We start from the raw sequence: 21,724 nt of genomic DNA on the forward strand, positions 1-21,724 counted from the left end.
CAGGTAAAAAAAATATACATAATGTGTTAAAGAATTTATTGGTTTCACACCCAAATACACACTTGCCTGTATGTAAGGTTTGGAACTTATTGTATATTCACACAGACTCCTTCCATATTTTTAATACATTATATTTTATAATACTAAGTATAAACTCGCGCGCTAAAATATCCATTACATATTTCGTCCATTTCGATTACTTTTTATTAATATGTTGATGAAAAGGACACATTCGTTCATTTACAACTACAATCCGTTACTAAACCCTAATTAGGCTTATACCTAACATACACTATCATTTAAAATATTATTTCACAGTGATGATGTGGTATTTGTTTAAATTATTACTTTATTATCTACAACTAAGGTTTGCATAGAAGTTATAACCGATTTGATAAAATCATTTTGTATAAGCGCTATTTTACGCTCTACTGATTTTTCTGTAGGTAATCAGTTGTATAAGGTATATTTCCTTCTATTTACGTTTATTCCTTACCTGAACTTCGATTAGTGATATATTTTCGTAACAAAAATATAAATCATTTCTGTTAACGAGACATATAAAAATATGCATAAGTTTTTGTGTGTACTTCTAATGAAGTCAATAATTTGACGTTTTTATTTCTTTTTAATTTATCTCACAAATACTCAAAGTCTACTTTTGTGCGTCACAATAATACCGTAAATGCCTAAAATACTTTTACAAATAAATGTACAAACACAACCTTATATTAATTACTTAAATATGTTTACAAATCTATGAATTTATTTAATTGACACATGAATTTGGACGGATTCGTTGTATCGATTCAGGTAAACAATTGTTATAATTACACAATTATTATTAAATATTGCCTATAAATCTTACAAACCACATAAGGTACATGCATATAAAAATGGCACAAGTTAAATTCATCTGAAGAGTTCAACGCGTTTCTTCCTTAGGTAACATATCATTTGCCAAGTTTGGTACCTGTCGCTTACTAATCAAGATTCAAAGCACCATTATTTTATCAAATACTCTTGTTATGTATTTAAATTCCGTATTTAATTTTAAATTAGAAAAGGAATGTTTAGTTATCTGATTATGAGCAGATTTCCTACAAAACGCTTCTTTTGGTAAATCGACTATGGTGATTCAGTACCAACGTTTGTAGGTGTCGTTATTGCCTCCGCTTGCATCACAGGTTTATCCCTCTTATTATCTGAAAAGACAGAAATATTGCTAATTTTGTTTAAACACATAAAACATACAATTAGCCATATATCTTTTAATGGCGAAATGTCGACCAATAGGATCAAAACGTACCTAGTCAATCATTCAAAAGACTTTAATTCTTTCCAAGAACGTGAAAACTCGTCACTCAGTAGGGGACGATTTTAGTAAACATAAAACCATAGAATAAAATAGAAGTGTGTGGTAGTGGTATCTATACCTCATTAATGCCTATTTCGGTGCATGCCGGAATGTCGACTGCCCGGCCTTGATTGCACTATCGCGTAGTGGTCACTGTTGTCCGAAACTGACCTGTGGAACAGATTTCATTTATAGTCATGTAGTCATGTACTGATTAAAAATGTGGTATTACCTACATTCAAACATTGAATTATCATAATCTTATGATAATATTTCGATTTTATGAAACTTTGAACCACTAGCTGTTTTCTACTTCTGTTGGAGTTAAACCTCTTCACACATTTCCGTTAAAAACCCGTGTAGTTCTCAAGGGTTTCATTTTATAGTAAAAGTCAAAGAATATGGATATGAAATAGGTAGTTACCCGTTGGTGCAGGTAAAACCTCTGGTGTACTACTAAACTGCTGATGGTAAATACGCAACGATATCGTACTTTATTATGGCTTATGTTTAACTGACCACCAGATATAGTAAAAAATAGCAGACAAAAATAGTAAATGATCACCAAAATGAAACTCGCATTTTAATGTAAAATTATAACCAAAGTTTTAACACTTTGCTATCCTATTTAAGTAAAATTACTCCAAGTAAATAATGAGTAAGCCAAAAATAGTAAATGATCACCAAAATTAAATCATAATTTTAAAGTAAAATTATAACCAAAGTTTCAACACTTTGCTACCCTATTTAAGTAAAATTTCTCCAAGTAAATCATAAGTAAGCCAAAAATAGTAAATGATCACCAAAATTAAATTCTGCTATCCTATTTTAGCAAAATGAGTCCAAATAAATCATTTTTACCCCAAACTTGATATACATATATGTTAGCAGGCATGCATCATGAAAGCAAACATGCAACATGCAGCAAGCATGGCTTCTGTCACGGCTCCAGCGCTGCGGGGCTCCGGCGGTCCCATGCGAGCTTATCCTCGCAGATGGTTTTCACGCCCACCACCGCAGCTTCGGCTTGCTGGCTCAGCCGCGGCGGTGAGCTAAAACTACCTGCGCCTCAGCTGGCAGGCCGCCTCGCCCCTCCGCGCCTACGCGGTTTTGAATTGCACTCTAGGGGTAGGGCAAACAAGACTACCTACGTGGAGTCTATATACACATAACTTAATATGGCATCATAATACTTTATTTAATAATAAGCCTACATTTTATGGCAATCACAGTGATTTATTTAGGAAAAATAATACATTATTTTGGTCGTCAAGATTTGGTGATCATTTACTAAAGGACAATGGGCGATTCCGGTCCAAATTTCCACCACGATCGAGACCTATATGGCTAGATAGCCCGTTAAATGTAGAACATTTTTTGTTATGAAAGTAAAAAAAAATACAATGCCAGAAAAAAGTTATAGCAAAATCAAATACAACATTTTACAGATTTTTTCAATTTCATTTTTTCAATTACTTTTCGTGATGTTCGGTTTTCGTACTTTCTGTAACTTCTGACAAAATAGAATTGTTCATTATTAGAGAGAAGACACCACCAGTTACCGCTGGAACCAGGAACCGCTGAGTATATTCAAGCACTTCTGGCGCCTCAATTGGTTAGTGATTCGTACATACATCGGGCAAAAATATGGGCTGTTTATTTGCAAATGTGTCTTACTCATCTTAGTTTTAGATAAAGTGCGGAAATGGAAGTGGAATAAAATAAAAAATTATAATGATAACATACAAAAACTACCGAAAATTAAGAATACATTTTTGGCTATAACTTTTTTTTGGCATTGTTTTTTTTTTACTTTCTTAGTACAAGTTACTCTAAATTAAGTGGACTATTTAATTATATAGGTCTCGTTCGTGGTGGACATTTGGACCAGACTTCATACATTCTTGCCCAATCTCCTTTGGTGGTCGAATACAATTTAAAGTGGAGTCGTGACTAAAATAGCTGGTACTATTATATTTTTGACTTTATTTTTCTGGTGTTAAGTAGATATTCCTGCCGGGGCTGCGGGTTGTTCGAAAGAGATACCGCGGCCCTGGTACACAAAAGGCCTATGACGGAACACGACGGTTTTTAGTCAGTAAGAGTCTGACACTCCCTCTCCGCTGCTAACCCACAGCGGGAGGGGTCATTTGATGATTTTTGACGTCGTTAAAAAAAAAAGTAGATATTTTTGGTTACAAAACTAAGGGTATCAAAGCATTTTATGGTGGTCAAAATATTTATTCCCCTTTATTATTCATGGGTATTTACTGACCTCGCAGAGTGAATAGTTGAGGAGGGGTACCGGCTGCCGTACTGACTGCCGTGCCAGCTGCGGTAGGGGTCGTAGTCTTCCACCACTGATGGGTCCTTCTCGATCACCTGTTGGTCATTATTTTACATTAATCTTAATCATTATCAAAACATTCCTTCGAGCATTAAATATTTCAGATGATTTCTGAGAAAGATTGTAACGCAATTCCACATCTATTTATCACATTCGCTATCAAGCGCCTTTCAAACACGTGAAAGTGGACCAGATCTATGTGCGAATAAGGAACGCGGCTATAAGTTTCCACGTACAGAACGGTAAGCCTGTTTTTCCCTCCATTGGGCAAATATGGAACAGTGGTAGGTATTTGCTGCTTGAAAGGGCGGTAAAGCTGATATCAAACTAATTTCCTGAATATGTCTAGAGAGAGACCATGTTGATTACAGCAAAAGTTTACAAAAGGTGGCGTAATGATTATGTATAAGAGCCTATAAATCCCAGTTCTTCAATATACTTACATCGGTCCTCGCACACGAGCACGTCATGGCGGTACATAGAAAGCAGTTGACCAGCAACATGACGACGAACATGACGCCCAGAGCGATGGCCAGGTACAGCAGCCATAGAGGACGCACGCTGCCGTCAGAACACGTTAGTGCTGCCACTGGAAAATAAAGTGAGTAAGGTTTAATTTCAATTCTGATGTGTAAAATAATATTTGTTTGAGTTATATTTTTTATCTAAACAGAATGCGATTGATTTTAAGCACACCGTTACTATTAATGGGTAACAGTCTGATTTGGTTCCTCATGCTTTTGCGGTCAAACAGTTGAACCAATTGAGATGCAATTTTGTGTTCGATGACTTTTAATGGTTTTTGTTTGCAACTGAGTAGGTACATATTTACAACTTAAATGCTTCTAACCTACTAACTTCAATTTGCAGAAACACTAATGATCGAGATTATTAATATACATTACAAGGTTAATAAAATATGAGTTGTGTATTTTCTATTTCGGTAATATTATTTGGGTACATGCTGAGTTGTGTAATGTTACTTGGCATTGATTTCGTATTCACAGACATTCGCCAAGAAGTTTGTTTAGATTTGAAAAATATTTTTGCATACGAATTCTATAGGTCCAAGCAAAAGTAAGCATTTGTTATATACCTCCATTGTCATTGGGGTCCAACACGAAGATTCCTGTGGAAGCGGTGACGGTGCTCTCCTCATCGCCTTTCTCGAAGCGGGACTCCGTACTGCAGTCTATTACTGAACACGTGCCTGCAATAATACAATAAGAATATGAGACTTTGGAATAGTTCCAGCTTATACCTTAGTAAGGACAGCCGTAGGTATTGTAAACTTTTAGAATGGTTGAAGATGAGATATTAGATGTAAAATGGCATATTTTTACAGAACGATGACGCACTTTATATTATGTTCTTTTTTTTTGTATTCAGGTATTTTAAAAATAAATAGCATTTACCTTTACAGATAGCTATATCACATTGGTAGTTGACCTGCGAGGAGTCTGGAAACCGGAACATTGACGCGATCGCGAGCTCGGCCGCGCCCGTCTCAGACTTCACCACTATCGACTGCTGTTTCACGGGACATCTGTTTACATAGTTTTTATATTATAATCATAATATTATATCACACAAACGGTAACTAGTGTATAGTTATGTGAATATATACCCTCTATTGTCTAGAAGATCAGCTGTATAATTACGCATGTTGAAAGCAAAACAATTCTTCAAACGTATTCCGTGGCTTCCTGCAATAATAAATATTATGCATTACTATATTTTGTAACACATACTTATTTAATGTTAATAATGATTTGCGAAATACTGATAGAGATCTAACCATCAGGCTTGCTGATTTCGGCGCGCAGCGTGTACTGTAGACCGAATCCTGCATTCAATACTTTGCGACCTTGCGAGTCCAACATTCTCAGCGACACAAGCGAAGTTTCGTTTCTGTAAACATTACAATAAATAAAAAATAAGTATACATGCTGCGGCATGAGTAACAGAGTATGAATTATTTATGTAAATACAAAGCTATTTCTGAAGGTGTGTTTATAATTGTACCTGTTCAACTTTATCGTAAGTTTTGCAGTCGAATTGAGCAAGGTTATCCAGTGGTCATTGTAGTTTACCAGTTTTGTTATTCTAATTACTTTATCTGCTCCAAAATCGAATGGACAAGCTCTAAATCTGTACACAAATACTCAAAACAAAGGGACATTTTCACCGTTTCCATTAACCAGGTTTGGTGAAACAAATAACACATTGAGAGCTCCATTTCCCTTTCAATTAACATTGGTATTCTGGAATATGATATGTAACCGTAGTTCAGATCCCTTTGCACATATTTGATGCTCCTATGATTCCCAATATTGAGTTTGAGGTAAATTACCGAGCATTCCTGAAGCCTGCCTTGCCACAAGTGATGACGTAGAACTTGTCGTCGGCCAACTCCAAGGTTCGGTGCACACGAACCGCCAGCGGCAACGACCGCTCGTCTGTGCGCTGAAATGTGCACGTGTAAACTTAGCAGGGCTTAGGCTTAGAGCTTTCCAACTGCACGGAATAGTCATGTTGCGATAACAATGTCGGTCATGTGGAATATCGTCGATGTAGGTACGTATGTTGTTGAGGTTAAGTGGGAGTTCATAGACGCAAGTGAATATGAGAAACCTTAGTAAGCTATTTATGGCCTTTGAGAATGTGAATGCAATACTTCTCCTATTTAGAATCATCTTTTTCACTGTCTACTAGCACCAGATAATAGTTAAGGATTTTAAGACTTATCACAATGATTGATGGCTACTTACATTGTTCCAAAAGACTCCACAATAGTCGGGAGCCCCCTTCGCCGCCATCAGATTGATGTCGAAGCTGAGCGTCTCGCTGCCGTTGCCCAGTGCCATACACGCTGGAGTTCTGAAATATATTAAAGAAAATTTCAATCATAGGATATATTTTTTTTTTAAGAGGTCAACCGCCGAATCCAACTCGGCTGGGCAGCGTTCGGGAAACTACGCAATGTCTTTTCGTCCGACATACCTCAGTGCCTCAAGACGAAAGTCTTCAACCAATGTGTGTTACCAGTGATGACTTACGGCACCGAAACGTGGTCTCTCACTATCGGCCTCATCTCAAAGCTCAAAGTCGCTCAACGAGCTATGGAGAGGGCTATGCTCGGTGTTTCTCTACGTGATCGAATCCGAAACGAGGAGATCCGTAGACGAACCAAAGTGACCGATATAGCCCACCGGATTAGCAAGTTGAAGTGGCAATGGGCAGGCCATATTGCTCGCAGAGCAGATGGCAGATGGGGCCGAAAAGTGCTGGAGTGGAGACCACGGACTAGCAAGCGCAGCGTAGGACGTCCACCAACGAGGTGGACAGACGACCTTATAAAGGTCGCCGGAAGACGCTGGATGCAGGTCGCTTCCAACAGGTATCTGTGGAGATCAAAGGGGGAGGCCTATGTTCACCAGTGGACGTCCTATGGCTGAGATGATGATGATGATGATGATATATTTTTTTACTACTTACGTTATTTGTGTTCGCTACTGTACTATGCGTCACGTCCAATGTCTTAATTATAGTTACCCAGTAGTAGTGTTTAAATAAAAATAAAAAATACGCAAGTCATGTTTTATCATCAGAACTCAGAGCATGTGCAAATTTTCATCCAAATCGAAGCCCGGGAAGTGGGTCAAATTGAGATTCTATGATTTACTTGCATAATAGTTACAAGTGAAGCTAATATAAGCGCGTTAAAAAATACCATTACCTATCTATCTCAGTCATCATTAAAATAAATATTTCTACAAAACTATAAAATATCGTAAAGTGCATTAATATTTGTAGGCACAGGTGCTAAGACTTGAATAGACGGCAAGAAAATCATTGCGTGTAGGAACGTATGCAGTAAACAGGGCTATTTAAACTTAATGATCGATATAAATCGTCTTATAGTTAAGTAATAAATAATAACATAAACTTATATAGTTGGCTACAAGTACCTAGGTATCGATTTCAGTAATGGAATGTAATTCTACTTTCAATAGATAACGGAAGTTTCTTGGCCCTAAATGTTGTTAGAACTAGATCTGAAGATAGATAAAGTCTATCTGCAGATCAGCGCAATGTACCTACATTGAAAATCAATTATTGAAGATAATTTAGGTGTTTTATACGCAGGTAAGCGGGAAACCACATATTACCAAAACAGAGCAATCGATAGATACGAATTAAAGTGAATCCTATTCAAAAAGGAATATCTACGATCTTTATTCTTTTACGATCTTCATAGTCAATAAAGACTTATTGACTTGAAATGCTCAGAAACAAATAATGTCTTTACCTGAATTCCCTGGCATGTGTGACCCCGTTGAACGGCTGGTTGAAAGAGATGTTGATAGCCATGACGCCAGTCTTGCACGTCGCCGTGACCACCGGCGAGAACTCTCCCGTACTGTCTGCATTCTGTATACAAAGATAAAAAGTATTTGAAAAAAATTGTTAAAGTTAAAGATTGGCTATGTAATAGGTACAAAAATTCAATTAAATTCACATGGTTCATGTTAGCTACATATAATATGGAAACATGAATGAAAATCTTACGCAACTACCTAATCGTGATCCAAGCATAGATTAAAGCGGTTAATTTATCACTTGAAACTTGTTCGGTTTACCCATAAGGAACGATATACAAGGACTTCCTGTAGTCATCGTTACCGTCAGACTTTCCTTGTACGGACGTTGCACGCGATCGATCGGCATGTAGGACTCGCATTGTTTCTCTGATTTATGTGTTCACAATGGGTACGTGCTCTTTGGGATCTGTGGCACCATTAGCTCGACTTATTACTAGAAAAACATCTTTGAATGGAAAAGAATGCTCCACTGTCTTACAGTTGAGCTTTACACATCAGGATAGTCCACCTTCCTCCTATAAATTATTCTCTCGCAAATATCTTAAGGCCTTTTAACTCAAGATAGGTATATAGCGATTTAATTTTCAAAAGAAATATAAAACAAGCTTAGAAGTCGAATTGTGACCTCAAATATAGCTATGTGGATACATTAAAGTCGACAAATAAACCAACAAACCGTTACGACACGGGCACCACAATGTAAAATCTCCGACAACAAATCACTGCTCTTTGTATCGTGGACGGTTCGCGGCCTAACCGGGTGTAGGGCTGCTGGGACCCGACCTGATCAGACGGTACCGAATACCTTTCTGATGCAGTCTTTTGTTTGATGATCACACATAACTATTCGCCATACGCGTCGCCGCTGTTCATTTCAACATAATTGTATATCGATACCCGATTAATTATTTATTTGCATGTAGGTAATTAAATCACAAATAAAAACATTGACCATAAAAGCAGTGAACGCTACACCAGCCATAAATAATGTAAACCCAGAGGAGCTTTTTACATAACTCTTGATTCTGGTCGATCTGATTCAACTCCAATGCAATACAATAAAATATTGCTCATATTTTATCTTTTAAAACTGACTTTTTATGGCGAGTTATGTTGGTAGATGGTACGTGTTTTTTATTATCGTACCCATATTTCTGTACACACGTATTCATGAAGAGATATGAAAATAGCTAAAGCGTGTTAAGATGTTATCCTTTGACGTTCGGTCTTGTTTCAATATCTCATGGGACTGGCGTGATAAGTAACATATTAATAAATAGCTATCACTTTTTATTAAGTCTGGAACAGGCACTATGTGCTATCGTAGTATGTAACTTATGTAAGTATACCTCTATAATATTGTGTCGTAAAGTGGGCGTGTCAGAGATACTTATGCAAGTGGTCACATTAGAAGCTATATTTTTTGCATACTATAGATTATCTAATGGCGTTGGAGATATAGGAAGTCGCATGACGACTCCGCTATACAAACCGACAGGGCATAAAGGGTCGCGCCTCGGGCCGAGCGAAGGCGCGCACGATCGCATCCACACGACCCGACTTGATAGCTTCCTAGAATTACCTCAACTTAGTGCAGATTACTACATTTAGAATCAAAGTAAAACACTATTTAACAATAACTTTGTTTATGTGCAGACTTTGAAGAAAATATGGTCACAGTTTTTGCACTTGTGTTGTGTAGTTATTAGATTATTGTCATAGCATTGATTATAGTGTGCGTCGTAGCGTGACACAACTGCTTGATTTTCCTTGTCTACGTATGGTTTTACAAACTATTAATTTGCTGATTTTGTATTACACGTAACTACGATTTTTCGTCTAGCATGCTTAGATGGATATACGTATGTTTATACTGTATTAGGTACACCATTTTTTACATTTTTGATCTTAAAACTAAATTAAACTAGGTGACATAATGTGCGGTCTTCGCGTTATGAGCGACCTCTTCCAGACAACCATAATTATTTCCATAGCTCTAACTCGTATTGTTTCTTTCAAATAGGCCGGCAAAATTACTGAGAATACATGCTTATTTTCATGTTATTTTCCTAAGCATTTCGCGAGAAGCTTAGCCATTTATCATTGGCAGGACTTACGTGGAACTTGCGAGGACCTAAGGGCGTCCTATGAAGATTTAAGAGGATGATTGCATTGATTGCTGTTGTTTGCAGACCTCACGATCCGCCTCAAGATCTCTCATGTTATTTATAGGACTTTGAGATGGATTGTTAGTGGATTAGCAAAAAAGGAATATGAATTGTGCGGTCAAAGCGATCAAGGTTATGAACAGTCTATGATGTTGCTTGACAAGTTAAGCGTTCCCAATACAGAATACAGACACGACGAAAAATAAATGTGTAGTTAATTTTTTTTCTTTTTTGTTATTGGGTGTCTTTTAGAGATTTTCCAAAGAAATGTAAATTCCAACAATATTTTTTCCACCGCCTAAGGAGTGAGCATTCTGGGTAAAAATGTAAAATGTTCAGATTCAGGTCTTTTATGGGTATAGCTTGCCGTTAAGATTTGCGCTAACTCCGCCTTGACATGTGTTACATCAAACCATATTCTCTGAAAACCAATAACGGGTGTCAATACTGCAATTAACGACCATGTTTATAACCTGCGATTGAGATTGTGTTGAAGTTAAGCAAAGATTTTATGGCTATTGGACGTACATTAAGAGCATTAGCCCTGTAACTGCTGCTGCAACTCTCAAGATATCCTGTTCCAGTCTAGGGAACGTGTCTGCGTCTATTTAACATCCTTTATATATCTCTTCAAGAGCACCGATAAAAGAACTTATGCAGATTATATTGGGAATAGGCGTGCACTTCTCATGACGCTGGTACTCGTGCAAGAACGTCAGCAATTGTCAAGTGGTTGTTGTCGGCCTGCCGAGGTCAATGGACGAGTGACCGCCGGGACTCGGGTTACTTCGCAACATCGGTTTCTTAAAAACACAGTTGAACAATACGCACTGCCTAATATTAACTAGAAATTCTCCTTGATGCAATCTTTTGTGCTGCCATTATAAATTCCGACGACTTTTATGCATGAGGAGGCGGTCAAACAGGTGCTCTATATATGGGGTTTACCACGAATAAGTTTGCGTCATCATGTTCATATTTTCTCTGAGATCGAATACAAATTTTACCTAGTGAGCGAGAAGACCAATCATGAGAAATGTCTTCCTTAAAGTGTTGTCAATTCAAAGTATTTAATAACAGTTTTAGTAGAACTTTAACATACGACTGGTTACGCTTTTCCTATTTTCTCTACGTAAATGCGTTGCGCATAGTAATGAATTCATATTACGTATCTATTATGCTATTTGTGCGTGATAAATGAGTTGGCCGCAAGTAGATACAATTACCATGCGAGTGGAACAGTAGGCAAACTCCGCATTCCAGCCCAAGACCCTTCATAAACGTATTATAATCATAGGTGTTCCGCTAGGAATTTAACACCTATTTCAGATAGCCCAGAACTTACAGCTTCGTAAAATATACCTTTATTTTTGGCATTTCAGGAATCTTGCTTTACCTACATATAGTGAAACAGCAGAATTTCCGTATACCTAAGTGTGTCGCTCGCTACGCAGTAAAGAATTTATAGGACTTAAACTTTGCCTTGGCGCGTATTTATTAGACAGCTTATGGTAGTAATTCTGAAGATGGTTTTATTAAAGTTAGCAGCAGAGACAGCGCGTATTCGTTGTGTCCTACATCTTTTAAGAGCCACTGTTGACTTTTAGTATCTTACACAATTATGCTATTATATCAGTGGAACTGTAGTATCAAAGGTATCTCTGTGTACAACCCGTTATACTACACAATGGCCGAAAGTCCGAAGGCCACTATCTCATACTAGCGATCGACATCAAACAATCGCCACCCGCATTACTCACTAACATAATATGAGCAAAGGCATTCTATCGTAGCTACCTCCAGCCATCAATCATGATAGTAATATTAGCCTTTCGTCATCTGGTCATTGGGTTAGTGTTTTATGTTCCGAGCCGAGACGTTCTCATGCATACTTGACCTCAGACTCGTAGATAGTAATACAGTGAACGCTAGACGCTGCTTATAACAGTTAATTACTCTTTGTGTTGCTATCATTATGTGGATTACATACGCTTATATCATGGTACAAGTTTGCAAATAATATTCAGGTTTCAAATCAGATGAGAATCCTCGGGCTCACTTTCTAATAAGGAACGGTAATTTTAGATCATTGTCTTAAAATGGTTAACTTGTCACCCCGTGAAAAGGGAGTTTTTTATTGGATTATTTTAAGACTTTAAAGAATGACAAGTACCCATGTAATAAAATTGATGAAACTGGTTCTCAGCTGCATGTGGCTGACCCCAAATATACTTGGGGAAGGCTAGGCAGATAATATAGAACATGGCATAAAAGATGTAAATAGCAAATAAAGAGATCTATTCCGTAAAAAAGCTTCCTTGGGGTTACAATTTGAGTTACAATTTGATAAACCTAAACAGTATCATCGCTATCCCATACTTATCGAAGTTTCGATTTTAGGAGATTCCGGCAGTTTCGAAATTGTATTTTGATAAAGTACGTTGAGGAGGAGTGGGTGGTCTCCCCAATTCATTTTTCTCCAACAGAGAATATAAATCTTATCCCTGGTGACTTTACTTTTTGCATACTTATTTTTCCATCAAATAGACTGCAAAAAGACTTTTATTTGTACTTACCGGCTTTTTGGTAAAGAATTTCTGACAACTTCAAAAGTTTATCAATTTATCATCATTCATTTGCACACCGACATGGAAGTAATATATTACTCACAAATGAACGAACACCGAATAATATATGGGCCGGAAATAATGTGAGGTAATTATTAGCAATTGAGTATTGTATCTTGTATCTAATGACATAAGAATAGCCTTTAATAATAATGGTTTGTGTTGCAGAAGAAGCCGTTTACGGAGCAACACCGCTATTTGCTTAACGGTCAACACACTTCGTATTCAAAATTATAATTACGTTAACCCATCGGTATTGCCTGCTATTTCTAATAGAATGGAAGTTAGTACAAAAAGGCACACGCATCCGGAGTTCTTCAAAGCTGTTAATCTGAAGTACAGAACAAAACCGTTTGTTTCAAATTAATGGACTTTATTAATGGGTGTTATGTTATCGCATGACTTGACCATTTCTTCATGGAGATTGTCTAAAGCACCACTATATTTGTGTTGCAGACTAGACACACCGTTACTATAAATTGAACGTGTTGGTCATGGAAATTAAGTAGTTATAGAGTTGTAAATAAAGAAGTTCCCTCTTAAGGCAATATTATGATGAACACAATTATATACATTTCGGTCCTTATAAGTACTACAGCAATCGTAATTGGACACAGAAACTGTTCTCGGAGAGCCATTCGATTAAAGCAACGGCTGCTTGAATGGTTGGCGAAATTACATAGTCTGCCGGATTGGCTTAGAATTAACTAAATATCCAGATGCTCAGAGCTTATTAATACTAAAGAATATTTAATTGCTTTTTGAAGCTAGCTGTGCTGGCTTACGTTGAGTTCAAACAAGCGTGCGAACTTTTTTCTTGAAAACCATATTTAGTCTTTATCTGTAGTTTTTGTCCGAATGAATTCATAAATAGTACATGCTTTTGTGATAAACCTAAAAATATTTATCGAAGTGCACCACACCCAAACATGTGCGCTGCACTGGAAAGAGCACTGCACCTAAAGGTCAAAAATGCCATATCCATATAAGAAAAATGTAGCGCATATAATTGGCACGCAAGTTATATAATGCGTATCGGCTGAGAAGTTCTCATTCCCATATGTATAGTATTTGATGCAACAGCGTGCGGACCGGTTCCGTCGGCCCCAATATATCTGCTTCGAACTACGTCACCACAGACGCAGTAGGCGTGCTATACTGCTTAGGTAATTCACACTATTTTTACATATTGCGTGTAGGCTTTTTTATTTGAGCTCTGCCTAAGTACCTGATGTTTGTTTGGAATGCATCGGGTGAGCATATGAATAAATGTTTGTTTGAGTTTTCCTCAACATTATTAGCATTTAGTTATATACTGTAGCGTTAGTGGCACATGATGCACTTTACTGATGGAAAACCAGGCCCAGCCAGGCTTCTTAATTGTTACATTTTCCTTAGGTTTCACAGCTAATTTGTTTTAATATTTGCCCGGTGTCCTATTTGTTTCCAGTTATCTATCCACATTCGTCTGCGCGTGACAAAGATAAATGTGAAGGGATTAATGCTGGTTAGTTGAAAAATAAACTCCTACTCTTCAAGTTAAGCTTTTGTATTATTCTACTGTGCTTTTATTTCGTCACTATGACTAAACGATTACTAAACGTAGATGCATAATTTATTAAGCAACACTAGGTATTAGGCGATCAAGTATATCTGTTTATATTGACATTCTAGTTTCAAACGAGTTTTATCCAAGTTTAATTTATGAACTGACACTTTTAATTCAATTGAATACAAGCGAAGACAAGGTTAATGGCGATGAGATAGCTTTCCACAGATTACGAAGAGTGGGTAAGTAAGCCCATGGCAAGCTCATAAAATAGTCATTAACAGAAAGAAGGTGTTAAATAAAAGTGGGCAATACGACTCCGCCGACTTGCGACTTCCCACGGAAAGTGTATTGTTTGTGCTTACTACACTTCACGAGTAGGAAGTGGTCAATGATGATTGTAGCTGTGACGAGTAGCGGCCGATCAGCGTAAATAATGACAAGTCATTTGTCAGACGTTTACGTCCTCGCTCAGTGTTTCCCGCCCATATCCAGGTATCAATTTATTGACAAATTGCAAAAAAACACCACAAAAGTATTATTGGATTTCGAAATTGTCGTAAGGTCGTAAGTGATTGTTACAGGATCTTTCGACATTTACACACGGGTGTGTGATTGATAGTAACGACTAGTTGGAATTAATGATGTTGTCATTTTATAGGTCAGCCTATAAAATATGGGTTTTGGTCCGAGTACTGAAGCGTTGGTTCACAATCATGTTTTTATTCAATTAACTTCTATTGTTATTAATTAGTTCTATTTGCTTCGACAGCACGGCACAATAATTAAGGCTAATAAACAAAATAAAACGTTAAATCTTATAAACGTGCCTAATAATAGGTTGCTTTAAAATCCTTCTTTGTTCTTCTTCTTGTTTTTTGGCCTAACCTTCATGCCAAAGACTGTTTCAGGAAAATATTAAATACAATACTCTTTTAACGCACAATACTGATGCCTGCCTCTGTACGTCGTCCCAAAATTAAATAGGGCTTCTGTAACACATCGCTTTTCAAAGATTTCGGACGAAGACAATGTGTCACAGACACGCTTGCAAATCAGATATGTTCGCTTGTCCGACAAAACAAGTTGGACAAGCCGTGACGTAAGATACCAATCGTGACCAATCTCATGAATCTCTTATGTTATTTACATGTTAACACAATGTTGTCATGTTTCCTGACAAATATTGATAACAATACTTCTTTCAGAGCCCAAGGTTTGTTTAAAAATAAATTCTTCCATTTACCAAATGGGTACTCCGTTTGAGTGAGTTTACCAGACAATGAATAATAAAATACTCATAATAGCTTTCCTGGAAATTGCAAAACATTATGAATTTGATAGATAAGTAGAAAGGATGATGTTACGCTTTAATATACCGAACGCGGTGTGGCTGGGGCAATGAATACTTCCGCGAGCGTTGTTATCGAGCCTCGATCAGCCCACGGGGCAATCAGAGCGTTGCCTGTACCGCGCATGCGTGGCGAATGTCTTAGCACCCACTATAACATATTCACCGAAAATACGCTACAAGATTCGAAACTATCAGGCAAATGGCCGAGAATAAGTAAGCTCGTGGGAACTGCTATTATGTCAGCACCAAAACGATCTGATATGGGTGTAAATATAATTTATGTAAGTGTTAAATGCTCTGATTATTTCCAACATTATATCATATTCAATGCCTAGTGGTAGGTATTGCGTGTATAATTAAGCGAAGCATAAATTAAACAAGGTAATGAGCAAAGGAAGATGCGACCTCGACTCGTGTCGTGGAGGCCGCGCTACCGCCTCTCCGACCGAATCATTTAACTCAATCACGCAAACTTTATGTATTTTAAAGTACTAACGACCAATTCTTTATTTTTATGAATGAATATCTTTGGAATACTTCATGTGCAGTGCACTTGTTGCAAAACTTAAGGCATGCTTTGTGTAACTTATAATGTAATAGCGAATGTGTATGCTCTACTTAACTTATCTATTTAAATAGTAATTCAAATTAATCGAATGTTTTGTTTCACTATGCAACAATGATTTGATGCTTTGTTATAAAATTCTAGTTGTTTTATTTGTTTGGGTGTTAATTGGTTGCACATCAACATTAAGTTTTATTATCATTACGGTCGAATTTATAATCGCTTAATATATTTCAGGTGCGTTCACTTTATGTCTTCAACAAACAAGTAAAAAGCACAGGATTTTCAGCACCTGCTGCTAACGATTTTCCTCAAATTTTCTACTACAATAATAAACATCATCAACTTCGACACGTACCAAGACAGCTGATACGACCATACAAAACGCGAACGACCAAAAAAACAGTTACTAAAACTACACATAAAACAAGCATCGTATGTGTAAAAATGCGCAGTTAATTGTCAAATCGCCTTGAGTGCCGCATAGATATGCGATGCGCGTTGCACTGGCATGGCATCGCGAGCTATGTACCATTTGTTCACGCCAACGTGATGTCATGTATTACTGAATATAACCGATGTAACAAACACTAAACATACCGATGTTATTGTTTTATAGCGACTTCTATAGCAACATTTTTAAGGACATTTGGTGCCGTCATAAAGTGTTGCGGGAAAAATAATAGCTAGAGTATTATAATTTATAGCACTCGTAAAATACAAAATCCGAGATTTAATACGTGGTTTTTCGTGGTGCAGGTGGCTGACGTACGTTAAGTATGTATGTATTATATCTTCCACATACTATTAAGGAATTGTTTGCACTTATCTCCCGTTTCCTTATTTAATATCATTACTGAAATAGGTAACTGTAAAATGTAAGTATGCCTTTATTTAGGTTCTTGAATTTCCATTTCTTGAAAAAAGTAGGCAAAGGAGGACTGCAAACATAGGATCTACTTATAGAGAATAAAACTCAGTTTATAATATTAGAATAAAAACAATAAATTAACGCTTCATATTTATCATAACATAAATATTTATGGATTTTTGCAAAGTAACGCCTAATTCCATAATTGACATGATGACGTGAGACAGTGCAAATATTGTAATTTATTTTATCGAGCTTGAATGGAATAGCTGACTTCTTATTAATCTTACCCGGGTTGTGACTCAAGTTAATGATTTAGCTGCAAGCTAGTGTTGGCTTATGATTTAGCTGAAAGGAGCAAAACATCTTCCGTTGGAAGCAAAAACCTTGTAAAACGGAGTAAAAATATGATGTTTGCTCAGTGAGATGACTTATTATTATTAAAGTTGTACAGCTGTTTTGTAGACCTACCCTAGAGTAATGAGTCATATCTATTTGTAATAGTTCAAACAATACCTTCATGCTGAGGTATTTTTATAATATTATTGCTTCTTGACAATTAATAACTTGCATTCATATCTGTTAAGTCATCAACATTTATATGTTTTTAGGATATAAACACACAAAATACTTCTTTTACATTGGAAGATAATACCTCAATAAATACATTATTTATAAACAAAATGTAAAATATCATGATCTGCAAAATATGGATTAAATGAACATTATTTTATTTGAGGTTGAAAACTTTTACTTGATTATTTTCAAGAACTTATGTATAATAACAGTATCGGTAAGGTAAGTATGTATTACGCATGTCGCATGAGTCAATATTGCGATTTGACTCACTGTTGGTTTCCTTGAATGAATGAACAATCGTAGTTTTGGTATGCGTCGCCTACGGTGACTATTTGCACCTTCAATTGTTTACTTTAAGATTTGCAGATGGTTAAAGGTAATTAAAAGAATGCCTTAGAAAAATCAATATGTAATAATGGTTTTATCGAAAATGGCTTTAGATCTTTGTAATAGGTGTCTGTATTTAGACGTCAAAATATTTAGGTTAATTAGTATTAACTCAAAGGATTAGTTAGTTGCCATTATCTTCTCATTAAAACACCACATTTATATCATAAAAAAAACTAGCCACAGAATGCGAACACAGCCTATTAAAAAAAAAAAAAAAAAATTGCAGGGCGCTCTTAATTGCCACATAAAAGGCAAGTTATCGTACCATTTAAAAGTCAAAAGTTTTATTAAGTAAAGTATTGGTTCTAGGCGTGGGATGCGTGGGCCGACGTGACCTTGCGCCCGCGCCTCCAGCCGCCTGGCATTGGCGTGCCTTACAGAACCTAATAAGGCCTAAATTGGAGGCAGGGTTCGTTTTACATATGTACTTAAAACATGTTTGCTTTATGCGTCCGTGCATGTTCTACAAACGAGTGTTTATATAATCAGTACTATTGCAAATGGTGCCTTTATTCAATACTAGCCGTTTTCCAGCGGTTTCACCCGCGTCCCGTGGGAGCTACTGCCCGCACCGGGATAAAATATAGCCTATGTTACTCGCAGATAATATAGCTTTCTAATGGTGATAGAATATTTAAAATCGGTCCAGTAGTTTTTGAGTTTATCCATTACAACCAACCAAACAAACAAATTTTTCCTCTTTATAATATTAGTATAGATTATTCAATATTATCGAATGAGTCAGGAATCTGAACATAACATTTTATAGTGTCTTACACTTGGTTAGGCTAGTGAAAATTATAGACACCGATCAAGATATTTTTTTAAAGGCTTTACAATTTAACTCTGTTTAAATGTTATGGTAGATACCTTAAGAAATAAAAGAAATAGCTTTAAGAGATAGAGACGAGACAGTTTTAGTGCAATTTTGGCAAACTTCGTGCAATAATGTAGGCAGATCGTTAAGTTAAAGCTACCAAGGGTATTGTACTCAGTTAACTATCAGTTTAACTGGGTTATGACCAGTTACTAATGCAAAACTTGTGTTCTTACTGTTTCGTAATTTGGTGTCGTTTACTATTATGATCTATTATTAAGAACAGTCGATTGTTTGAGGTTGGAAATTGAGTAGAGCCCTGAATCTATATTGGCTTTAGGCTTCGGAGAATGGGTAATTCGATATGGCTGCCAATGTCGTTAATAACCGAATATTAGTAGCTAGCCTTTGTCCGCAGTACTGGGATGTAAAACCCATTCGAAGCAAATGCGCTCCGGTTGAAGGATCCTTATTTAAAACGCACCTCTATGCGCTGTCGGTCAGTATTGATTGATGACACCAATGTCAGTCGGGCTTTAAGCGAATATAATGGGCAATTTACCTATGTAGTATATAATACTATGTGTACACTAAACGCATATTTGTAATCTAGGACTGGGTTTCCGCCAATTTTATATAAGACCGTTATAGAATTTGGACGCAAGGGAATAATTAAACATGGAAAGCGAATATATATTTTCTGACCTGTGAATCAAAGTGCTAGAAAGAGCCTATGAAAAAGGTTAATATGTCAGGTATAATTGTGACCTAATACAATTATGACATACTTTTATTAGGTCAGAATTGTATTGTTATTAAGTCATCATTGTATTAGGTCACAATTGTACTTGTTTGTATTGTTTACAATGTTTATCGATACATCTTGTTATCTGTCAGGAAACATCAACAATCGAAAAGTTATCGAATGTTTACTTTGATTGAACAGGTGCCTACTCTGTATTGTAATGAGTAATTGCACTGTTACATATGAGATTATGTATGTATAGTGAGGAAAACCATTAGTACCCCGTAACAGTTACCTTTATAATGATGCGTCATGTCACCTAATCACTGCCTTATAAGCTGGTGATAATCATCAACAGGGGGGAGCTAAAGATACCAGAAGTACTCTTTGTTTTCTAGTTTTTATTCAAATGTTTCTTAATCTTCTACTCGTTTTCTTAATTCTGTTGTTTTATTTTAATAACACTGGGGAATAAGAAGCGTGCTGGAAGAAGTTCATTACAATGGATAACGATATAACACAAACAAACAGAATAAGAAGGACTGTACAATGAGACAAGTTTTATATAAAAACAATACCTATTAAAGCAAAGGCGTATTAAATTGAACAGCTATTTATACAGCCGGCAGCTGATCAACCTTCCTCTAACTCATTTACATAGAACTCGTCACATACCTACATGAGTAAACTATACATATTGTGTGCCCCATATTTGCTTATGGCATTTGATTAAGCACGTAGAGGCATGGTGCGAAGGCTTCGGCGCGAGATGTGGGTTACGATGAGTTACGTTCGCGCACATAACACGTATTACAACAGTTATCTACGTAATGCAACTAGAGCGAACTAATTTGTACTGCACAAATGATTTTTTCTGCCATCGAATCATCTAACAACAACTTCCCGGAGTTTTCCTTATTACTTCAAAGTGACTTTACACTTCTTAATAATACTTATTTAATTTATGTTTAAGCCAATGTATTTTGCAGCTGTTGCCACAACAAATGTAACAAAAACATAAATAAACTATGTTAGTAGTAAAACTTTGGCTATCAATTTTGTCAAGGCTATGCCATGGTTCGGCATTTAAAGTACTTTCGTTAGTCGGTCAACAGCAATTAGGTAACATTTGTGTACAGTTCTTGTTCTGTACCAGTGATATAACTTGAGATAACACTAACTTATTGCGAGCGGGACTTTGTCCGTAATAACATAACCAACTTTATAGTTTTAACCTTCCTGCAGCTACGTCTCATAAGAGACCAATTCCAGTGACTTTATGACCGTCTCAAAAGGTCCGTTAATCTTTTTTTTTGAGTTATGCCATTGTGTTGTGGTGACGACATTCAGTTATTAGCGCGCAACAAAAAACCGGTGGATGTGTTAAGTTGAAGTGTAAAGAATAGTTATTGGTTCATGGTGGTGCAGACAATGTTGTCGATTATGTGCATGGCGCATGATAATGTTAATGTGCACTCTGTTACCTGTGCGTGCGCGGCCGCCAGGAGGGCGCCGGAGAGGAGGAGCACTGGCCACATTGTTCACTTGTCAGTCGAAGTTGTCAGTGAGATAGTTGTCAGTTTGACAGGAGTTGCGCGGGATGTCAGCGCGACATGGCGGACCGGTCTGCGCGGCGCACGGAGCAACACTGCGCCGGCTCTAGCTCACCAACTTTACTTTCTGTGAGCGGCCGCGTTCACACCGGACGCTGTTCCATTGTCGTTTCTTCATCATTTCATATCTACTTCCCGTAATACCAAATTATAGGGTTCGAGTTGTCGTTAATGAGGGATAGTGCCAATTGACATAGAGTCGCGACCAAAAGTGACGAATAAATCTGTTTTTGATTGCATGATTTTTAAAGAGCGTACAGCAAATATGACCTACATTAAAGATATCATCTACTTTTAAATCAAGATTGGCTTCCAGTAGATCTTCTGTTAGAATTGGGGCTACAGTTAAATCTTAGA

The 21,724-nt window shown here is 36.8% G+C and overlaps 1 protein-coding gene across 1 annotated transcript; it reads right to left on the reverse strand.

Moving 5' to 3' along the window:
* Positions 1-21: 21 nt before the first annotated feature.
* Positions 22-21,405, reverse strand: LOC124630180. Its single transcript, XM_047163910.1, has 12 exons — positions 21,239-21,405; positions 8,017-8,138; positions 6,476-6,584; positions 6,058-6,170; positions 5,503-5,615; positions 5,332-5,410; positions 5,120-5,250; positions 4,801-4,914; positions 4,148-4,293; positions 3,633-3,739; positions 1,437-1,528; positions 22-1,205 (listed from the first exon to the last, which is right to left on the reverse strand). The coding sequence occupies exons 1-11, from the start codon at positions 21,290-21,292 to the stop codon at positions 1,441-1,443; spliced, it is 1,176 nt and encodes a 391-aa protein (XP_047019866.1). The 5' UTR covers positions 21,293-21,405; the 3' UTR covers positions 22-1,205; positions 1,437-1,440.
* Between the last annotated feature and the right edge of the window lie 319 nt (positions 21,406-21,724).

Source organism: Helicoverpa zea, chromosome 5 (assembly GCF_022581195.2).
Source record: "Helicoverpa zea isolate HzStark_Cry1AcR chromosome 5, ilHelZeax1.1, whole genome shotgun sequence".
NCBI lineage: Eukaryota > Metazoa > Arthropoda > Insecta > Lepidoptera > Noctuidae > Helicoverpa > Helicoverpa zea.